Source organism: Poecilia formosa, unplaced genomic scaffold, assembly GCF_000485575.1.
Source record: "Poecilia formosa unplaced genomic scaffold, Poecilia_formosa-5.1.2 Scaffold7, whole genome shotgun sequence".
In the NCBI taxonomy this organism is placed as follows: domain Eukaryota; kingdom Metazoa; phylum Chordata; class Actinopteri; order Cyprinodontiformes; family Poeciliidae; genus Poecilia; species Poecilia formosa.
Window position 1 is genome coordinate 1,717 of NW_006799946.1, and position 21,962 is coordinate 23,678.

General features: G+C 40.0%; 1 protein-coding gene across 1 annotated transcript in view; it reads left to right on the forward strand.

The window, feature by feature from the left end:
* Positions 1-745: 745 nt before the first annotated feature.
* The window catches only part of LOC103153024 (disintegrin and metalloproteinase domain-containing protein 12-like), a gene marked incomplete at its 5' end in the record, with an annotated part of 38,048 nt that continues 16,831 nt past the window's right edge, over positions 746-21,962 (forward strand). Inside the window, 7 exons of the mRNA XM_007573784.2 lie at positions 746-937; positions 8,597-8,662; positions 9,208-9,279; positions 9,575-9,744; positions 9,901-9,985; positions 12,250-12,398; positions 20,192-20,369. Of these exons, the coding sequence (XP_007573846.2) occupies positions 746-937; positions 8,597-8,662; positions 9,208-9,279; positions 9,575-9,744; positions 9,901-9,985; positions 12,250-12,398; positions 20,192-20,369 (912 nt within the window). The remainder of the gene's footprint in view (positions 938-8,596; positions 8,663-9,207; positions 9,280-9,574; positions 9,745-9,900; positions 9,986-12,249; positions 12,399-20,191; positions 20,370-21,962) is intronic.

Genomic DNA, 21,962 nt, shown 5'->3' on the forward strand with positions numbered 1-21,962 from the left:
GTTTATCTCATGATCCCTTGGCGTTAGGGTTGCCACCTTTCAGAAATCAAAATAAGGGACGCCCACCACCCTACTTTCATGGGGTGGGATGGCCACTGCAGCCATAGACAATATTTATGGCAGTGTTTTTTGTTTTCAAAAAGTGATCCAGATGGGGTGCTGTGGTGGCGCAGGCGCAAAGCACAACCCACATATTGAGGCCTTCGTCATCGTGGTTGACGCGGTTGATAGCAGCTCACCGTGGCTGCATAGTGTCCATCTCTAGGCAACCACAAGAGCGTCGGTCCATAGCGTTCTCCTTCCATTTTATCGATATTGCCACTAGGCTACAGTTTACATGAGACTGGAAATCCCAAGTAATAGGAGTTTAAAAGGAGGAACAGAACCAAGTCAATTTCTTAAGAAGCCAAGCCTCCTTTATTGTCTGATGAAAGATATTTCGAAAGTTCTTTCTATTGTTTCTAAAGTTTCTATCTTTATGTTAGTCCCAGAGCATGAGATTAAAGAACTCATAAAAAGTGGCGGCTTGGGTCTTATCACTAATCTAGTAGAGCTGATAAAAGAAAATATATTCGCAAAAAATGGATTGTAATAAGAAGTTGAACAAGAGGTCGTTGTAATGAGTAATTATTGTGTTTTACCAGGATTTAACTCTGAATCATAAAGGTACTTCATCTTCAGTTTAAATGTTTTCTGTGAAATATTACTTTTCCACCTATTTTTATCTTCGTTTTTTTTTTTTTTTTGCAGAGGCTTCATATATCTCGGAGGCAGATCCTACATGCTGGAACCGTGTGCTAACTGCTCTGATGGGATTCACTGGATCTACTCAGCGGAACACCTAAGCTTTGTTCCTGGCACCTGTGGTCATGGTTTTAACATTTCCCACCATGTTCTGCATACAGACAGCAGTCCATTCAAGGCATTCAGCACAAGAGTAAGGACATTTTTTCTTCTTTCCTTATAAACTACAATGCAGAGTACAATGATGTCAGAGTGTGGGACAGATGTGGTTCTGACCTAAGCGTTCTAACTTCTGGTTGACACCAGGAACATGGACCCATTAAAAGGACATTTTGCTTTTTAGTTGTGGAGCTGTCATCAGCAATCTGTCTCACCTGCAACAGAGAGAAGTCAGTCGTCTCGGATTAAGGAAGCATAAAGTGGAACATTTTTACAGGAGAGTTAAGCTAGTGTCAGAGTGGAGCCAGTTACAAATCCAATATCTGTCAATTAAAACAGCTACAACTTTATCCATCCATCCATCCATCCATCCATTTTATTTACACCCTTGTCCCTTAGTGGGGTCGGGAGGGGTGCTGGTGCCTATCTCCAGCTAATGTTCCGGGCGAGAGGCCAGCTACAACTTCAAGAATCATTTTTCAGAATTTATTTAATTTTTTTTATCGGTTGATTACATTCGTGAGTTCTTCTCGGGAGTCCTTTGGAGCCCAATGCAATGTGCTGCCTGTCATTTGTATAAGTAAACATAACTGTGTGCAGGTGTTCTGCTAAATGCATTATATCTCTATTTAAATGATGTAGTTTTAGAAGCAGATCTTAAAGTGGACTGAGAGTTTTCAGTGAAAAGACCATGTGCTCTCTGATAGCAGGTCAGCACAACAAACACATGAATCCCCCCCACCCCCGTAATTCAGTTAAAAAAACACAAACATCCACAATGATCATGTTTATAACTCAAAAAACAGACTTTAAACGTTAAACGAAGAAACATTTGTTTCAGGAAAGTGTTATAAAATATTTCTCTTAGCCATATGGAGTCTTCTAATGAGGCAACTGTGTGCTTTTTAATTTTCTTTCTTTTGTCACTGGACCTGGTGGGATACTATTGAGAGTCAATCTCTCTATATTTTCAAGGTGGAATAATGCCAGTACGTTTTCAACCAAACTATGACTCTATTGTTGCCATGTTTATTGTACATTGCTAAAATCATATGAATTGTAGATGAAGCCTTACAACAGTTGGATATTTGGTTTAAATATTATTTGTATTTTAATGCTGTTCGTTGATGAATAGGGTTTATATTTTGTTTCCAAAGTAAATTAGCCTGAACCCTTTAAAGTTTGTGTTAAAAAATAAAACAAACAAACAAAAAAAAAAACTTAATCCTCCCGGTGCTTGTAGTCATGCTTTTAACAGGATCCAATCAAGTTGCCACGGTGGAAATTGTCCTCTGAAGTGCTAGGTCCTCTTTACTGCTTGCAGCTATATTGACACTATCTACCATTTTCACAAATTATTGTACTGCACTGCATTGCTCAGTAAGAGCTTTAACACTATGAAAACAAGGTTTCTATATTCCATTTTATTTGCTTAGCCAATGAGTGCTCAGCGCCGTTTCTTATGTTTTTCCTACACAGGATCACATTAGGCTTTTTGGTCTTTACCATATTTGAATAACATCACCTCCTAAACCTTTCGAAAAATTATCTTTTGCAATGTACATATAGGTAAGTGGGCTGCTATATGTTTTAAAGGCTGCTAGCTGAATTATTAGTAATTACTCTATCTAATTCATCCATTGGTATTGTAGAATGCATGGAGTCTTGCTGTAAACGGCACAATTTGTTCTTAAAATGAGACTAGACCAAAGGCTCCAACAGGGCTGGTCATGTAAAATATGTATATATATGTCTCACCTAATTTGCACTCCCTACGCTCAACCCTACACCACCCCTGTAAACATGGCTATAAATCATAGCGGCTATGGCTCTATGAAATCTCTGACCTCAGAGGGAATGTGTCTTTGGAAATGATGAATCCCGATAAGTGGAAAATGCAGAGTCCACTGATTCCTTATCTTAGTTTTAAAGAAAAGTGAATGTGGTGAAACATCCCAGGTTTATCAGATCACTACAAACGGCGACAAGAGATGATAGAGATTCAACAAAGGCTCAAGGACTTCTGGGGAGGTGAAGCAAGCATACAATGTCTTGGCAGTGTCATATGACTCATTTAACTTTTGCACATAATTGTGACGGATACTTTTTTGTCCATTTCTTTGCTAATAAAATCTGAAAAGTGCAGCATATGTTTGCCAGTACTTTGTATAACTGGCCTTTGCTGCAATTACATCTGGACATGTAGAGTATACAGTTTTATTCTTTTATCGGAATGCAAACCATTAGATATGATCACTAAAAATATGCTTAGTACCTTTGGCCTGATGAAAGGGGAACCTTTATCCCACTCTCAAGTCTTTTCAGCCTCTAAATTAATTATAATTTTTTTAAGGATTGCCCTGTATTTAGCTCCATCCATCAACACCTGGTTAGATGATACCAGAGTTTGCCGTCTCCCACTCATGACTTGCGGAAAACTTTATAAGAAATAGAAACGAAAGTAACTTTTTTGTCATATGCAAAGAAGAAACGGGGCAATGAAATTTATACGAGCTCCATTGAACCGTTTAAAATGTCATATAAATAAAAAATAAAAGCATTAAAAACTACAAAACACTTTAAATCACATGGAGTTTAAAAGCTTGATAGCCTGAGGTTAAAAACTGTTTTTTTGTTTTGTTTTTTTTGTTTTCCCCCCCGTCTGTTAGTCCTTCCTTTCACACTTCTGTAATGTCTGCCAGAAGGCAAGATTGAGAATCAGGAGTGCTGTGGGTGAGTTTGGTCTCTGATGATGTTTTTAGCTCTCTTTATGACCCTGGCGATGTAGATGTCCTGCAGTGAGGGCAGAGAAGTTCCACAGATGAATTGTGCAGTTTTAACGACACGCTGGAGAGCTTTCCCGTCCTGAACGGAGCCGTTCCCAAGCCACACTATGACAGAATTTGCCAGGATGCTCTCCACTGTAGACCTATAAAATACTTTGCGAGGAGTTTGGGTGACAGTCCAAATTTCCTCAGTTTCCTCAAGAAGAGAAGTCTTTGTTGAGTCTTCCCGGTGACATGCTGTGTGCTGTGGGACCAGGTGAGATCGTCACTGATGTAAGTGCAGCGGGATTTGAAGGTTTTCCCCCTACTCCAACTAGCTCCCCCACAAAGCTTAGAGGACTGTACCGGGTCCTGCTTTTTCTTGAATCGATTATCATCTTTTTTCCATCTTTTCTGCACTTAGAGAGAGAGCGTTTTCAAAGGAGCCGGGAAGAGAACCGAGTCACCTCCTCCCTGTATGCTGCCTCCTGACCATCAGTAATTACAATTTGTGCTCATCCAGGTGTTGAACTGGATGAGTCGTAGGTGAAGGGTAGGAAAAGAAGAGGACTCGGTACGCAGCCTTGGTGGATCCCAGACTGTTTTTGTGTCTGATGCCCTGGTACCAATTCTCACAGTCTGGTATCTGCCTGATACCAGGAAATCCAGGATCCAGTGGCAGAGGGAGGTTGTGGAGCTTTACCAGCCTGTCTGTTGAGGATGACTGTGTTAAATATGGAGCTAGTGCAATGGGGCATAGTTGTTCTTGTTCTCGAGGTGCCCCCAGCCGAGACATGGATCTCTGCAGCTCCTTTCAGAGTAAAGAGGGCTGAATACTGTATAATAATATGCACTACTTTTTTAATTGAAAATATGTTTAGTTTATGGTTTTAACACGCTGAAATGTGCCAAAAATGTAAGGGTAATTAATGTTTTGGCAAGGCATTATATTTCTGATAGATTAAAAAAAACAAAAACAAAAAAAAAACATGATTTAAAGGGGAGTTTTATTTTAGCTGTTATTTTATTAAGCATACATTGCTGTCAGTGTGAGATATGGTCTAATTTTCTAAGTATGAGCTAATAGATCATCTGCTTTCCCAATATTATATCAACGTTGGGGACTTTTCTATTGTTTATTGTGCAGCTTGAATTCTGCTGATGATAATACTGCTGGCTCTCGCTGCATGTATTGTCTTTTGTCGTAAGAGGGCTGCAAAATTTAAGCGTGAGAGAACAGATCTTGACAACAGCATAAAGGGTGCCTCGCAGAGACAGAGTGGGAATAGGAACAAAAGAGCAGGAAACATGGCTCACATGGATGATTTATGTCCTTGTGAAGAATCTGGTTTGATTCTCCTGCATAAGAGGGTTTTTTTTAGCTTAATTGTTTGTTTTTGGCTGTTTGAATGTTAAAAATAATAGAATGTTTTAGATTATGGTGGGATTTAAAAAAATAATTAAAAAGGGAAAACAAATTATTTTTTCTAAATTAAAGACATAAGCAATGACCTAAAGAAAAAAGTGAAATAAAGGTGTGGGTGTAGAAAAGAGAAGATGCACTAAAAGGTCGGAGCTTTAAGTAGTTTGTTGCTCTCGCTGGCAGGCATGTGAGCTGACATGTACAGGTTGCATGAGGAGACTGATGTGTGAGCTGCTGTGTTAAGAGGATGCAGTGTGTTCTGCTTAAGGGTGTTAAGATAAGCGGGTGGGTTTCTGGAGTGTTCCTGCGGAATCAGATAGACTCGGGAAGGGTTCAGAGATATGATGCCTCGCTGACAGGCCCTGCACTTCAGTAGCACAACTTCATGGGGATCTCTGTTGTGGCAAGCTGAAAATCTCATCTGCCCAAGATGTCAATAAAAACCTGACAATTTCTGTGGTTAAGCAAGACAATAATATATAAGTGAGAATTGTGGAGCAATCATTCTAAGAAAAGAAATGTACCCCTTGTTGAGAGGTGAAATCTTATTCAAGGATTTTGAATCTGAGCCGCTTTCTCATGCTAATTTTTACCCCTCAGATAATAGCATAAATTATTCTTATTATTATCCATCCATTGTCTATATCCTTGCAGAGTCAGAAGGGGGGAGCTGGTGCCTATCTCCAGCGATCACTAGGCGAGGGGCTTGGTACACCCTGGATAAATCTGTGCACGAGACTGCACCGATTTATTGGCTCAGATTTCCTTGATATTTGGATTGGTGATTGGCCAGAACTTGCATGCAAGCCCATCTTATCCCCTGATCTTATCTGCCTCAGGAAAGGTCTAAAAATCAACCACTGTCCTCTTCTACTATACCGTGAGAGAAGTTTGACCGACACACTGGCCCACCAGGTCATGTCTGCATGTTTGCAGTTAATAGTCACCCATCTGTTACCAACTCAGCGACTTTCTTGCTTAGCAACATTTCAGACAAAAGAAAAAATTGGTATCGGCCAAAATCGGAGTTGGCAGGTCAGGCTTTTTTAAAGACTAGTAATCTGCGATCGCCCAGAAAACTGCAATTGGTGCACCCCTAGTCATCACCAGTCAATCAGAAGGATGTTATTATTAATATTATTGTTTGTGACAACTTCATGAAGACAATATAGCAAGTAAGGAAAAAAAGTCTGGCTGGAGAAAGCTGCGTGTCTGCTGCGAAACCTTGATCCCTGATACTGTGGGTTACATGTAGCACCAGTTGGAAAGGGTGATTCATGCTGTGCCAGTGTTGACTCTCTGTTGGTTACCATGGAGAGTAATGCATGTTTTGTGGAGACACATTTCTGACCCAAGAGTCAGACTAGTGTGTTTGGTCTTCTGCTGCTTGTTTGTCCAGATGTGAATGGCACTGCTCCTCCGGATCGAAAGGGAAAAAGTTACATGAAAATTCTTTATAAAAAAAAAAAACAACAAAAAAACAATCTCTATTTACTGTACATGTAAATTCAAAAAGTGGATACAAATGCATGCCACACTATTCAAATTTTTTTAATGAAATATTTGAAAAAATAGGTATCCTGTCCTTCCAATAATCCTACTTGGGGTTCCCCATAAAATACCTTGAATTTTGAGGTTGCACCATGTCAAAGGATACAAAATAATTTAGCAAGAGGCTGTAGGTAACAACGTACAAAGTGAAAAGTGTTATCAAACGTATACTTTAAATTCACGACTTTTTAAATGTTTTATTTCCTTTTATCACAATGTTCATGTGTGTGTCTCTTCCCCAATTTCCCACTAGACTCTTGGTTATCGCCTTGGTGTGCTTTCAGAGCATACTTGCCCATCCTGGCTTATCTATGGAGGAGGCAGATAAGAGCAAAGAGCTGCCATGCCAGAAAGGACACAGAAGCTTGGGTTGACAGAGTGCCACAACAGGAAAACAGAACCCTTAGCCAGCAACATAGTATGGAATCTGCAAGTGTGCGAGAAGAAAAAAAACAAGCTCATGCGTGTTTGAGATAGCAAAAAAAAACAAAAAAAAACGACTGCACCAATAGTGAGCTTGGACCCACCACGGCAAGACCAGACTATAGATATTCTGCTTGGGTGGGAGCTGTCTTGTTACCTGCACAGAACACACCAAAAGGAGAAAACAAAAAATGGAAAAGAAAACTTGATGATATTTGAAACGCTTCATATTGAAGCTCTACTGCATGTACTTTTGTTGTAACAAACATCATTTGCTGGGAATCTCGTACCGTCTTTGGAATTTGGAAAGGAAAAAAAAAAAAGGGGCTGCAAGAGTCACAATTTGTGCTAACAGTGCAGCCAGCATTGTCTGAAGTGATTTATTAGTTAATAAGCTAGTTCCTGTACTGTGTTATCAGAGGATGGAGTGACCTTAGCAGTTCTTACTGGGTTACACAGTAATGGATAACTGATAGCTTTGTCCCGATTCTCATTTAGGCTGTGTTTAGTGTTGAGTTGTGGAGCAGTGATATAGAAGAGGTCACTTGGTAAATTTAGGCTGTGTGCTTTTTACTTTTTCTACTTTGGTATTACCCATATAGTGACCTGAGGCAGTGAGCTGCTCTGCGGGGAAGAAGGAAAAAAACCCAGCAAAAAAACCAGAAAAGAAGAAAAAACGCCAAAAAACATGAAGAAAAAAAAAAAAAAAAAAGAAAAAGGTTAATGTACATTTTATGAAATAATTCTTTACACCAGAAAAAACAGTGGGTCAGATTGTCTTGCAGTGTCCTGTCAGATTTGCTTTACATAATAAAGTGATGTCATGATGGGTCAAATTCACTTCCAGCAACAACGTATCCACAAGGCAAATGACACTACCTGTTTTAATTTCATCATAATTAACAGTCAGAACTTGTAAAAAAGTAAAAATAAAATAATTGTCTGTATTGCATATATTTTTGTAATTTTTATCTGTAAGAACACTGTTGATATTTTTGCTTTGGTTAGACGTCGGATGCCTTTTTATGACAGAAAATACGCCAAAAATAAGCTTGATGATTAACCATAAGAAAAAAATATATATTTAACTCAGTCTCTTTTTAGAATTGATAGGATTGAAACTTCCAATTTAAAGAGAAAGGGGGGGAAAAAAATCTTACATGAGTGAGCACGGTTGGCGTCCGCCTAATCACGGTTTCATATTTGTGAATTTATCTGTTGAAGGACTCTCCTGTAGAACATTATTCCGAAATATTGGTGGAAAACTCGCTTATCCGTGTACTTTTTCATAGACATTTGAAAGAAAGCTCATCTTGGGAAGCTGACAGACTCCCAATAGTACCTGACAAGATTACAGATCTTCAAATGATCTTTCAAAGCCTCATTTTAATGGATCACACAAACCCAGCTCTTTACCCAGCTGTGTGTATACTTTTATACCCACTGCGTTCGACACATAATTGTACTCCTCTCTGCTGCCGTCTCGTTGCTTCGAAAAACCCGCCCACTCGTTTTCCATTTGCTCTTTCAGCATAAACGGCACCTCCAGACGACGACCAAATACGTGGAGCTCATCATTGTAGCTGACAACAGAGAGGTAAGAAGAGGTCACACACTCCTCACCTTTGTCTCTATCCCACAGGAAACGATCTCTGAGGTCATATGCTAAGCTGCCGCTTCCCACGAGAGGCGTAGGGCGACACAGCCCTGGCACGGCCTCGCTGTCACCTCTGATGTGTCACTGACTCATCCGTTTCCTTCTCCGGGTCCCTCCACATCCTCCTGCATACATCACAGGACTGCTTGACTCACAAATGAAGGCCTGATATGCTCTCTGAATAAGCCTAAATCCTTGACTTAGCATCTCAAAGAGAGGAAAGCGTTCCCCATTTACACAAGACTTATAGGTCAACATCGCGTGATTCGGAGCATCAGAATAAATGCTGTACATAAAAGGAGGTTGCTAAGGTTATCTTTATTTTGTGAGCAGAGCTAACAAGAGCTCCTTTAGGAGCTACGGTGACGAGTGCTGCAGAAGATGGAGCTGAATTCAAATGCCAGGGCAGAGACGCGTAGCGCTCGGCGGCGAAATGTTCTGCCATCTTTTCTCCCCATTTTATTCCGTCTGCCTTTGTTGTCCAGTTTCAGAAACAAGGCAAAGACATCGACAAGGTCAAACAGCGGCTGGCTGAGATCGCCAATTACGTGGACAAGGTAACAATCGACGGAAACGAGCGAGTGCAACGTTGAAATGTGATTTATCAGAAATCGCGTCAAGTTGAGTTCAGAGTGTCTGACCCGTGAGCCGAGGCCGAGTGGATTGTAATTCAAATGAATGTAAAAGCTTTTAATGTTAACATTGCAGTAACTTGTTCAGTTTCAATTCGGTGAAACTGGGCAGATTGGTTGCTTACGCTACATATTCTACAATTTATGAAGAATTGAGAGCGACTGAAAGATCTGAGGCAGAGTACGGGTCTGTAACCTGGTCCTCTCTCTGAACTGTCAGTTCTACAGAGCTTTGAATATCCGAGTTGCACTGGTTGGACTGGAGGTATGGAGTGACGTGGACAAGTGTCCCATTACGCAGGACCCCTTCACCACTCTGCACGAGTTTCTGGACTGGAGGAAGGTCAAACTGCTGCCTCAGAAGCCTCATGACAACGCCCAGCTGATCAGGTAGTGTGTGAAGGAGTAAACCGGGATTTTTCCATCATTCCTAATTTAAAGCCTAGAATAAAAGTAAAGGGTCGTTTTACGATTGCAGTGGTGCTGATCGCCCTGTTTTGAAAGGCTTTGATTTGTCATGTAGGCATTCTCTTCTCTCTGTTTCAGTGGGGTGTATTTCCAGGGCACTACTATCGGCATGGCGCCCATCATGAGCATGTGCACGGCAGAGCAGTCGGGAGGAATTGTCATGGTATGTATGTACCGCTAAACATTTTATTATCCACCTTCCGTTTCCTGATCTATGACATTTGCCTTGTTTGTGGTCCCCTGTCTCATCTGTATTATTTGAGGGAACAATTCTGCATCTTATCTGTTGTCGTGTCAATGCTCTTGTTGTGGGGGAAAATGTTACTATCGTGCGTTTTTAACGACGATTTCCAAAGGGAGATGACGCATGGTGTCGGTGATAAATCTGCACAAATCGATTATTTGGGAAATATTTGACTTTTTAACGAGGCGCAATAACGGAGTGAACTGGGGCTGCAGCGTGCGCACCCTGAATGAAAACACAGGGGGGTATATAGGACGTAAATGATGAGCCATTACAATTCTGCAATTCTATGCGGCGTGCTCGAGTCATGCTGCATTAGCACAAATCATGCTGTTATTTTACCCTCAGTGTCTCTGCCTGGGGTTCATGAGGCTGGACGGCCGGTTAATGGCCTGTCCCCACCTTTATCCTCCCAGATGGTAAAGTTGGGTCTTGGTCATTAAAATAAAACTGTACGTTCAGGTTCCAGACAAAAGGGATTAACTGCTGACTCGCTTGTTGGGACAAATCACTGCCTAGTTCTCTCGAGTTGTGTCCCTTTATCTACAGAGTAGGCTACTTTTAAACTCATTTTCTCCACATTAGCTGGAAATCTCATTACCATTCTTTTTGGCAGTTAAATCTGAACCAGCCCTTCTTTTACATCTGGAATCTTCACGTGCTGACTTGTAATTGTTCCGTTGATTTAATTGGTGTGGTGAAATGTGTCTCAGCCTTACTTCGTAATGTGCTCCTCTGAGTTCTGCTGCTTCATTTGTTGTGCGTGTGTTGTTGTTCTCTTTTTTTCCAGGAAGCCGAGTCGAGGGTTGTTGTTTTTTTTTGTGTTTTGTTCTGTCATTTCATTAGTCCAGGCTGCCCAGTTGTATTGTAGTGCTGACAGTTGATTTTAGTTCCTTTCAAAAGCCCCCAGCAGAGCGGCTCGTCAGTCTGAGCTCGACTCGCGCAGCACTGCTAAATAATGCACGGTGTCAGAAGCTTCCAGAGGCAAGGTGCTCTGACACACAGCTCTGCCTTCATGAAGAGCCGATAGCTCCCACACCTGCATTATTCATCCGGCCTCTTTCATGTGTTCATGTTTTACACACCTTGCAGGAAACCTTCAGCAAGCTGTGTATTTTCGTCTTCCGTAACTTCGACGGCTTTAAATTCCAGTTTAGCAGAGAGTTGCAACGCTTTGGAAAAAGAAAAAAATGCTTATTCTTAAAGATTTTTTTCAAATAATTTTCAATGCTAACACCACAAAGATATCATATGATACTTACTAATACTTAACTAACAACTCTGGATAGGAGCACGTATTTGGCATACTTTAGTTTAGATCAGCATTAGATTCTTTTTCTCCTTTTGCTCTTTCCTTTGTTTTTGTTATTTTGTTTGTATTTCCTTTTAAGTCCTGTAAAGTCCTTTGTGTTGCCTTGTTGCTGAAAATGTGCTTTGTAAATAAAATCACCTTTACCTTTATACCTTTAATAACTAGGTAACTTTAAAAGCTACTTTGGATTTTATTTGTATAAATATAAATGCAGATTTCTATTCTTTAGCAAAATGGCATTTATTCTTTTCCTTCTACTTAATGATTATGCAGTAGTTTGTGTGGGTAGGTCGTACAAAATCTGCCAAAAAGAAAAAAATAAAATAAAAGTTTGTGGTTGTAATATGAATAAATGGAAAAATGTACTGACGTTATATCTGTGGTTTTCAGTGTTTTTGTCTTTTTTTTTTTTATCTCTTCAGTTGCAATTTTTTCTCATAGGAAACGTTTATTTGCTAACATCTACCAGCACAGCTGTCTCTGTCAGAATATGTTGAGCGAGCTGAAAGTGACAGCACACAGTCTGCCTACATCCGCTTCTTTTTCTTTTTTCAGCAGCACAATATAGCGGAAATGCTCTGCTAAACACAGATCTGGTTGCTTAATTTGGACAATATCCTTTAAACTGCACTTGCCTCGAGTTATTATTTCTTCAGCAAATCCTATAGGGAGGAACAATTGGGTTTGCATTGAATTTTTTATTATGTTATCAAAATCAAGTATTGTCTCTGCTTCGATACTGCAATCTTGAACAAATTTAATTATTGAATTAGCCCCCGAGGTTTAAAAAGAGGTCAGACTCTTGCAAAAATAAATAAAAATTGGTGGAGAAAAAAAAAAAAAAAGTTAAAGTTCTTTAATCAATTTTTAGGATCATTCGGACAATCCTCTGGGTGCTGCGGTCACTCTGGCCCATGAACTTGGACACAACTTTGGAATGAATCACGACACACCAGAGAGGGGATGCGGATGCAGAGTGACAGTGGATCGTGGCGGATGCATTATGACTCCTTCCACTGGGTAAGACACATTATTTCCCTCTGCAACGTTACAATTAAATCCACCAGATGGTTGGTTCCATATTCTCCGAAAGCATGAGAAGTTTATCATCACTTCATGAAGTTTAAATAATTCAGCAATGCAGTTCTTTCTCAAAAGCTCCAGATTGTGAGCTTAGCTAAATATCATTACACATGCACTCCTTTCGTAACTTAATGTCTGTTGAGTAGCAAACAAACAAAGTTGAGTTTTGTGCAAATTCAACAGCTGCAACATTTATTTATTTATTTTTTATTCTAATATGGTCTTAATGCCAGAAGAGCATTTTGACTTTTGTATGTCAAATAATCTCTATAAGAGCTTAGCTCTATCCAGCTCAGAAGTGATCAGTCTAAATACACTGCTCAAAAAAATAAAGGGAACACTCAAATAACACATCCTAGATCTGAATGAATGAAATATTCTCATTGAATACTTTGTTCTGTACAAAGTTGAATGTGCTGACAACAAAATCACACAAAAATCATCAATGGAAATCAAATTTATTAACCAATGGAGGCAAAAAATTGGAGCCACACACAAAATTAAAGTGAAATGTTCCCTTTATTTTTTTGAGCAGTATATTTTAGGTGTTGAGCTAGATATGATCAAACGGTTGTCCAGACTACTTAAAAACAGCAGAACTGTTCTGCAAAACACACCAAATAGCTCATTTTATTCTGTGACGAATTTGTAATCGGTGTGGAATAATCCGGTCCCGGATCTGTTACTGTAATGTTTAGACTTCCTCAATTATCATCATGTTTCTAGGTAAACTCGTTAGACGGAGGCTTCTTTAGTTCTGTTTTAACTTACAATCACTCTTAGGAGGAGTTCTTATGAACCACCTTTTTCCACGCAACAGAAATGCATGGACTATTTCCTTATCTCAAAATAAGAGTGTCTAACATAGAAATAGGCTGTCGGTCTTAAAGCAGTCACCTTCACATGTGTTCTTAATAATTGCATAGACCTCCCTGCCCAGACAAAGTTGCATGTCGACAGCGATTGCACAGCATTTGCAGCAAAATATAGCATTCTATCATAGAAAGACAAACTACTCATGCATTCAAAAAGTCTAGCATCCTGCAGTTGACTTTGTGGAAGCTTGGGGATGCTTTAGGTGGAAACCTTGGCGTCTGCTGGTGTGTGGGATCCACAGACTGAAAACGTCTCTCCGTATTTTATTTGGACAAGACCCACGAAAAACACAGTAACACCATTCTGAATTATAGACTTTGGGGGGAAAGCACAATAATATGAGGTGTTCAGATTTACATGTAACCCTGACTGTGAGGGCGTTTCTGGACGAGGACATTGCCAAAAATGGCAACACGTCGAACGCAGGAAAACAAAGAGCGTAAAAAAAAGAGAAGAAAAGAACACGTTTGCTGTAGTGTAAATAAAATGGTTTTGTCTTTCAGTAGTTCCTCTGGTCTGTCTGGTTCAGTAGTTCTCAGATTTTCACAGACAGTTAGAGTGAAGCTATTCTTTGATATTCATGCAACATTAATGTTTGAAAAATCTCCCTGCAGCTTCAGATAAATAGTTAACCACGTCTGAAAACATAGCCCTATTCCCTTAAACGATCTGGATCGCAGGTCGTACTTAGCACTAATATATCTCACAAAATTTTAGAAAAATCGAGGCTTTGTTGTACTAATAAAAAACTTAATTTTGTTTCATCTTGTATAGTTCAACATCGTGTACTTGTTCAACCATATACTTTGTCTGAGGCAGCGCTGCTTTTGTATATGATCCGACCTGAACACACTCAAGTTACCAACTGTGCTTTCTATTTGTATTTAACCGCTTGAATTTCTAAATCCGTTCGGAACAAAGAAAGCGAACGCTCACAGGAGGTCCTCAGCTAGCCCCAAGTTCAATATCTAATAAGGCAGCTGCGCAAATAAACTTAGACAAAGTTGCAGGAATAAACTGTTTGATAAACTTCTCGCTGTGTCACGTTATGCTAAAGGTTCACACGGTACAGAGCAAGACTTATTCCGTAGTAACAATATAAATACGCATCTGAGCGCCACAACAAATCCAACTTGCTTGAGTGTAAATATATCCAACATTTGAGTTTTCATGTCCGACACAAATCAAAACCAGCTTGTGTTGTGTTGCCTCTGAGACGGGCTCCTCTGCAGTCAGTTCTCAATCATTCTGTAATCTTGAGTTCAAACGCACGCACTGCGCCTCGCAAATGTTTTGACGATTTTCACGTTTTGCCAAGTTAATTGTCAAGCTCTAACACATTTTTGTTTGTCTTTTCATGTGATTAATTGAAGTACCACGTAATTTTAAAGTGGAAGGGAAAAGGTGGAAATCTTAAAAGTGTGGCGTGCGTTTGCATTCATCATCGTAGGAGCAGGTCTTTTGGGGGGTATGTTAATGTTCCAGCTTTATACATCTTGAGAGTACTTTTTTTTTTTTTTACTATTCTGCAACATAGCTCAAGCTCAGCAAGACTGGATGGAGAGTGTTCATAAACATCAATTTCAAGTCTTGGCGGAGATTATTTTAGTTTTACATCTGGACTTTGTCTAAACAGTCAGTTTCAGTCTCATCTGACCAGAGCACTATCTTCTACCCGTTTGCTGCGATTTCTACATGTCTGGTGGCAAAGTGCAAACTGGACTTCACATGATTTTATTTAAACAATTACTTCTTTTTTTTTCTTTTTTTACAACTACTTCATAGAGGCCGTATTTGTAGGGTGCACAACTAATAGATGTCCTATCAACAAATTCTCCAACCTGAGCTTTGAATCTCTCCAACTCCTCCAGTGTTACTTGCTACTCTACCCACCTCTGTCCTTCTGTGGTCTATGCAATGAGATCCAAAGTCTAGATTCTTTTGTAACTGAAGTGGGATTTTGGAGTGAATTGGTAGGGTCAGGTGGTGGGCGATAAAGTTGTTGCTTTCCCCACTTCTTTCCATACTTCCAGTAAGGCTCGCCTCCATTAACTCTAACCAAAAACAGACTTGTGGTTCTTATCCTTTGAGATGATATCTCCTAAAAGCCTGAGAAATATTCATACACACAGAGAGCCAACAAACACGTTATGGTCCTCTCCATGGACACAGAAACACAAATATGTGCAAGGGTATACACACACACAAAAAATGCGTCTCGTTTATAAAACTAAAACAGGATCTCCATATTCCCGCCGTGCTTTGTTCATTTTTCTTTTCTTTTTTTTTCCCACTACAACGGCTCATTTCTCCTCCAGGCGTTGAATCGTGTTTACAGTTACTTTGACTCATTGTGTCTTCTTTAATAAGAAGACACACTGGATAGACGGGATTGCCTGATAAGAACAGACAATACCCCCCCGAGTTAAGGATCTGCAAACTCAAATAATGTGATATGAAGCAATAGAGTTGCAAGGTATGAAATATTTATCTTTTTATTTTTATTTTTTATCACAGTCATATTAATATTTAGTATTATTTTCCATTAACCCAAGCTGTGTTTTTTTTTTTTTTATGTCAAAAGCATAGTACAGAAAAATAAGGTCATATTAAGTTTTTCACTGTTTTTATTCTTACTTATAATGACCTACTGGATCCAAACAGACAGTCCTGTCTGATAAACTTGTGTTTGTCGCAGTTATACTTGGCTTCAGGGGCAGTTTAACGTCTGACAAAATGTGCTGTTAGTGTCGCCATCGACAGAAAGAAGAAAATATTTTTATGTTTAACATGTGATGACATTTCAGCTTTAATTATTAGTATTATTTCGACTTTAAACACATTAATATCTGCACAAACTAGGCAGAAATGAACAATAATAAAGAGTAACTGATAACCCATTAATGATAACATTTTGAGTATACAGTTCCATTGTAAAGTTTACAGAGGTCCAAATTGCACATCCAGGCCTAAGCGTGTTCACAAAAGTTTGGATAAAGGTCTTTTAGGAAGTTTGGAGAGAAACCACACACACACTTAGCACATTAACAGGACTGTATAATTCTGGCCAGATATTTGGCAACACTAGTCTTGGAAGTAACTGTCCTCCCTCACTTACAATCAGAAACAAACTTCTTAGTTTATATTAAAAAAATAAAATAAAAAACTTTAATTTTAAATTTGCACAGTTTGTAAATAACTGTATGCAAATTTGTGTTTTGCTTTTTATACATTTCCCCCCTAATTGTACAGACCATATGGCATGTCAAAAATAGGAAAGATTTTTTTTTTTATAATTATCTCAATTTTTAAATCTCACCAACCACTGTTTGTCCATTTACTGAATAGTATACACTCTTAATACTAGACTGAAGCACCTTTTCTTCTCCAGTTCATTTGTATTTTTTTCACTCAGCCTTTTCTTTAAAGGCATGAGGATCCAGATTCTTTAGAGATGCCTCCTTATGGAGGGAGTAAGTGATTGTCTGCTGGAAAACAGTAAACAGTCTTCCCATAATTGTAAAAAGCCACATTGCCCGTAACGATCCATCCCTTTTTTATGACATTCTAACTGATTGAGAGGTGTTGACATGCATACAGATTTAATAGACACATGAAAAACAGTCAATGGTTGTTTTCAAAAATCACCGAAGCAGTCTTATGTTTAATCATTCACCATGGAAGAGTTTAAATGGATGACTAAAAGCTAAATGCTAATATGTAGACTTGTAACCTGAAATGTATATTTAAATTAACTATGACCTTTATGAGAATAAAAAGGATAGCTAGTATTTTCCCCTTATAGCTTTAGAAAATGGCTTGTCAGAGGTTCCATCTAAAATATCGTTCAGGTCTTTAGAAATTAGCTGTGGGCCGCAAGATCTCTGAAAGCCTTTAGGTCTCCTGCATTAACGCAGCGTGGGACAGATCAAACGCAGGTAATATTAACTGGAAATGATTCCTTATCATAGACCTCGCACAGATCTATTGAAGCCTTGGCTCTCTGTTGCTGCTTATCCACAGAGATTTCTTTGTGCTGTTGCTCCTCTGAAGCTTAAAGGCCAACTGTCAAACACAAGCTCTAGGTTAAAGGTTGAAAAACGACTGCAGACGACTAGAGGAGAATCTTAGCCCTATATAAAGATGGAGCAGGATGAAGTGGAAAATAAGGCAAGACTGTCAGACAGAGCAAAGAAGACACTTAAGACTCCGGGCAAAGGTGACGACTGCTCATCTATAATTGAGAACAACGTTGTAAAAAAGAAATAAATAAAAATAAAACAAAAATGCTGACATCATTCTTCATCATTCTTCATCATTCCTCATCGTGGTGGTAGTCCAGAGTGTCGTCGGCGACCGTAGAGTTCCAGATGTGCCAGTCTTAGCTGGCACTGAGTGTGTGCTGGTGCCCCTTAGGTCTACAGCTGCTAAATGCCATCCAGTGTCATTCGCCTCTGCCTTTGCCTTTTCTCAGCCGTTAGTCATCTACTTTCCAAACACCAGCCTTACTTTTTCTGCTCATAAACAGCAGCTGGTTCGCTAACTTCTTGAGCACTTCAGAGCTACTAAAAACAGGGGGTGGAAGGGAAAGCAACGATGTTAGTGACATTGCTTGTAATTGAAGCTTTGAGAGGTGAGGAGGGGGTGAGTTCATGGAAATTGAATGATTACAGCAAAAATCCAGGGGTGGGTTGCAGCCTAACCTAGCAGGTTTTGCCTTTGGTTTTCAGGGCAAAGAGGAAATCACAAACGGCGGTTTCTGAGGGAAGCGGCCTTGCCTTGTGACGGCTGTTCTTCCTGAGAGGAGATGAGAGGAAACGAGAACACACATTATTGTTGTTGTTAGCAATGTGCTCATTGCCATCCAATTTAGCAATTACAAATCCTCCTGTGATCTTTCGCTTTAATCCAGAACTTTTGAAGATGCGCTTTGAGGGTAGCTGACATTCACCCCAGCGCTGGCTTCAGTCAGCGAGGGGTGGGCTGGAAGGGAGACGTGGGTTGGGGGAGGTGCTGTGATGGTCAGCGGTTGATGTGAGCCGACTTGGCACATCAAAGCCATGTCAGGAGTGAGGTTGTGTCGGAACATTCACGGTGTAGTCATGACATATTTAAAACGATACTTGATGTGAAAAACTCAACAGAGAAAAACAAAGTTTGAAAGGGTTGCTATAATTGAGCAGCACATAGATGTCTCCTCCTTCTTGTACACCCAAAAAGACTCAAAATGGAGGTTTTAACAACTCGTGTACCTGCGCACACAGCGCATCTGGGTGTAGGCTCGTCGCCAACTCAACAGACTGACTTAAATTTTACTTAATAGATCACTAACTCGACATATCGCAGAGCTAAATGCATTAAAATGGTCTTGCTTTGCGTATTTACTACCCGTTAGGTTGTGAATACACGTTGCCTTGCAAAGATCTGAAGGTCCACCTGAGACGTTTCCACATTTTGTCAGATCACAACCTTAGACCATGCATCTCGTTGGGATTTTTACGCTGATCATCCATCTACATAAACCGAAAAGCTGGCTAAGGATTGCATTAATCCAAGGAGCTATCAAGAGACCAGTGGTAACTCTGGAGGAGCTGAGAGCCACAGCTCAGGTGGGAGAATCTGTTAACATGTTGACGAGCTGTAAACCGTTTTTGCAAAAAATACCATTGGGAAAATGGAAACGAACGCTTTTCGGCTAAAATGAAGTCTTTGATCGTTTTAATGAAAATAAAAGCTATTCCTATGATTATTAAGGAAGCCATAAATAATTTTAAACACATTTAAAATGTAAAATGTAATTCAAAACAACTTTTGAATTAGAAACAAACTTTTGGTTGAATAAAAACAACTGAATTCATATTAATCCACAATAACTCCTTAATTAAATGAGTTACAACATTTAATTTCCCCTTTGGGATCAATAAAGTATTTTTGAATTGAACTGTATGGAGGATTAAAAAATGGTCTACCGTGGTTCTGCGGAACTTACTAATAGCCTCTACAAAAAGCATTAAAAAAAGTTCTACCATTTGAGCTTTCAAGCCCAAATACTTAAGCGGTTGGCAGATGTAGAAGCAGTGCAGAGGTATGATTGATAGGATACTTCACAATGTACCTTTCAAAAATTCAAGGGCTCTTTATATAACTCGATGAAAGAGTTGACCTGAATTACCCACTTGCTGTCACTTATCTGTGTGCACAGCTGTCAATGGGAAGATTACCTGCAGATTCCCCTATAATATTCAGCCTATTTCTGAGGGGGCTTTTTCAGCGTCGATGGAGCAGTTGAAAATCTCATCCACTGCCACGCCGAAAAATGATACGCCACGCATGCTTTTTCTTTTGCATGTTTTAAACATAGACTTTCTGCAAAGGCACTATGCGATCAGACAAAAACTCAATAAAGCTTCAAGCAGTCTTTAGCCGAGATTTTGACTGACAAGAGCCTTGGGTTGTGTTCTTTCCTCACCCTCTCTGCCTGCTCCAAAAAGCAACATTAAACACAACCACCATCCCAGTTCTCTCATATTTCCGTGCGCCGAGAGCCCAGCAGAAAGAAGGTTGAGTTTTTATGATTCGCTGTCTCGTAAAATTTGTATAATCATATCTCCGTCTCTCCGTGGGGAGAGCAGTCCTGTGCCACTTGCATGCTGATGGAGCTTCAGAGAGGTTTCTGAGCCTTGGTGGTTAATTGATTTTGTGATTAGCGGTAATTGTCGCTGATTACATCAGACTGAAGAGGCCCCTTAAGGAGGGGGGAGCAGGGGGCGATGGGAAGGGCGGGCGGGGGGGGACTTGAGTCATCTTCTTCTTCAAGCTGTGCGTCTTTCACGTAGCATTTCTCTCACTCGCAGGTATCCCTTCCCAACCGTGTTCAGCAGCTGCAGCAAGAAGGACCTGATGGCAAGTTTTGAGAAGGGAGTGGGGATGTGCCTGTTCAACATGCCGGAGCTCAAAGTGCTCTACGGCGGGCAGAAATGCGGCAACGGCTACGTGGAGGAGGGAGAGGAGTGCGACTGCGGGGAGGTGGAGGTGAGGGTCAATAAACGGGAGTTTGCATCTCCACCGTTTCTCTCGTGAATCGCTTTTAATTGCTTAGCACGCTTTCAAAAAGAAGCATCAGGGGGCGGTTAAAACCGTGACGGAAGGCGGCGAAAGCCAAATCTCTTTTAGCAATGCAAACACATTCTCTGGAAGATGAGGCTAAAACTATGAGTAGGAATTTATACAGTCTGTGCAACAACAACGACTGAGGGAAACTACAGCCAACAGCTTCACCCTGTAAACTAATGAATTACTGAAGTGGATCTACGTCGGCATCCACATGGTGATAATTGTTGCTGAATGTTAAACAAAATAAAAGCTCATACAATTGAAAGCGATTGTTACCCTGAGGTTAAGCCTCCCTCTTCAACCATTCATTCGCTTTTCACAGAGCACCAATTCCTCCTCTGGCCCGTAGCATGATGCTGACACTTCTATGCTTTTCAGCTCGTAAAATGTCCCTTAGTTTGAAAGTTGCACTTCCGCCTATTCAGAAATGCATCTTGCCATGTGAGAAATCGAAGCTATTTTAAAATAAATACCGTGTTGTGAAAACGTATTTGCCCACCACAGTTTCTTATGTTTTTTTTGTTTTTTTTTGCTTTTGTCACAGTTAAATGTTTCCAGTTATTAGACACATGAATGTACAAAGGGCTTCTATTCAAATCAACCTGGATGCCCCTGAACTTAATCAAGAAGTACTTTTCCACTTGTTTGGACAGCTGAGGCAATAACTAACCTCTGTGTCGGGCCAAACACTCCCTTCTTCCTGTTAGCTCACTTGTCTTCCTGCTCTCTCGACTGTGTACCTTTACACATGATCTGCAGCCTGTGATTTGGGACCTCTGGACTATAAAATCTTAAAAAAAAAAAAAAAAAAGCAGCACATCACGAACAGATCAGAAACAACCACATTGCCATCTGTTTGGAAAAGCTTACTAAGTCCTTTCTAGGCTTCAGGACGTTAATGAACCACAGTGACATTCATTATCCACACATAGAGAAAACATGGAGCAGCGGGAAGAACGACACAGGGCTAAACTGGCATGACCAAAAGGGGAACCCCAAGGTCCACCTCTCAATTCTGACAAGCATCATCTGTATGTTTCTCTTCACTTTTGGAAAAATATTATGTGGGCTGATGACAAACCTTTCTTACTGCATCTGGTGTAAAACTAACTCAACGCTTCAGGAGCTGCTTTTCTGATTAGGTCATCCAGGTCAAGTTGACCTGGATGTCGTTGATGGAACCATGAATTCTACTCACTACCGGAAAAATCATGGAGGGAAATGTCAGTTCTCTTGTTGATGAGAGATTTTGGGTTGTTGGAGCAGAGCAGTGATGTAAAACACACCTGAACGTCCACCTCTAAGTGGCTAAAAAAAAAAAAAAATCGAAGCAAAATAAAAAGGAAGCAAAATAAAGGTTTTAGAGAGACCTTGTCAAAGTTTGGGATTAAATTCGGTTGATCTTTTTGTGTCGTAACAAAAGCAAACCTTTAGTTCTCTACAGGAATGTAAAAGAGTAACATTCATCTATCACAACTAGTCAGAGTGACACGAGCAGTTCAGGTATAAAGG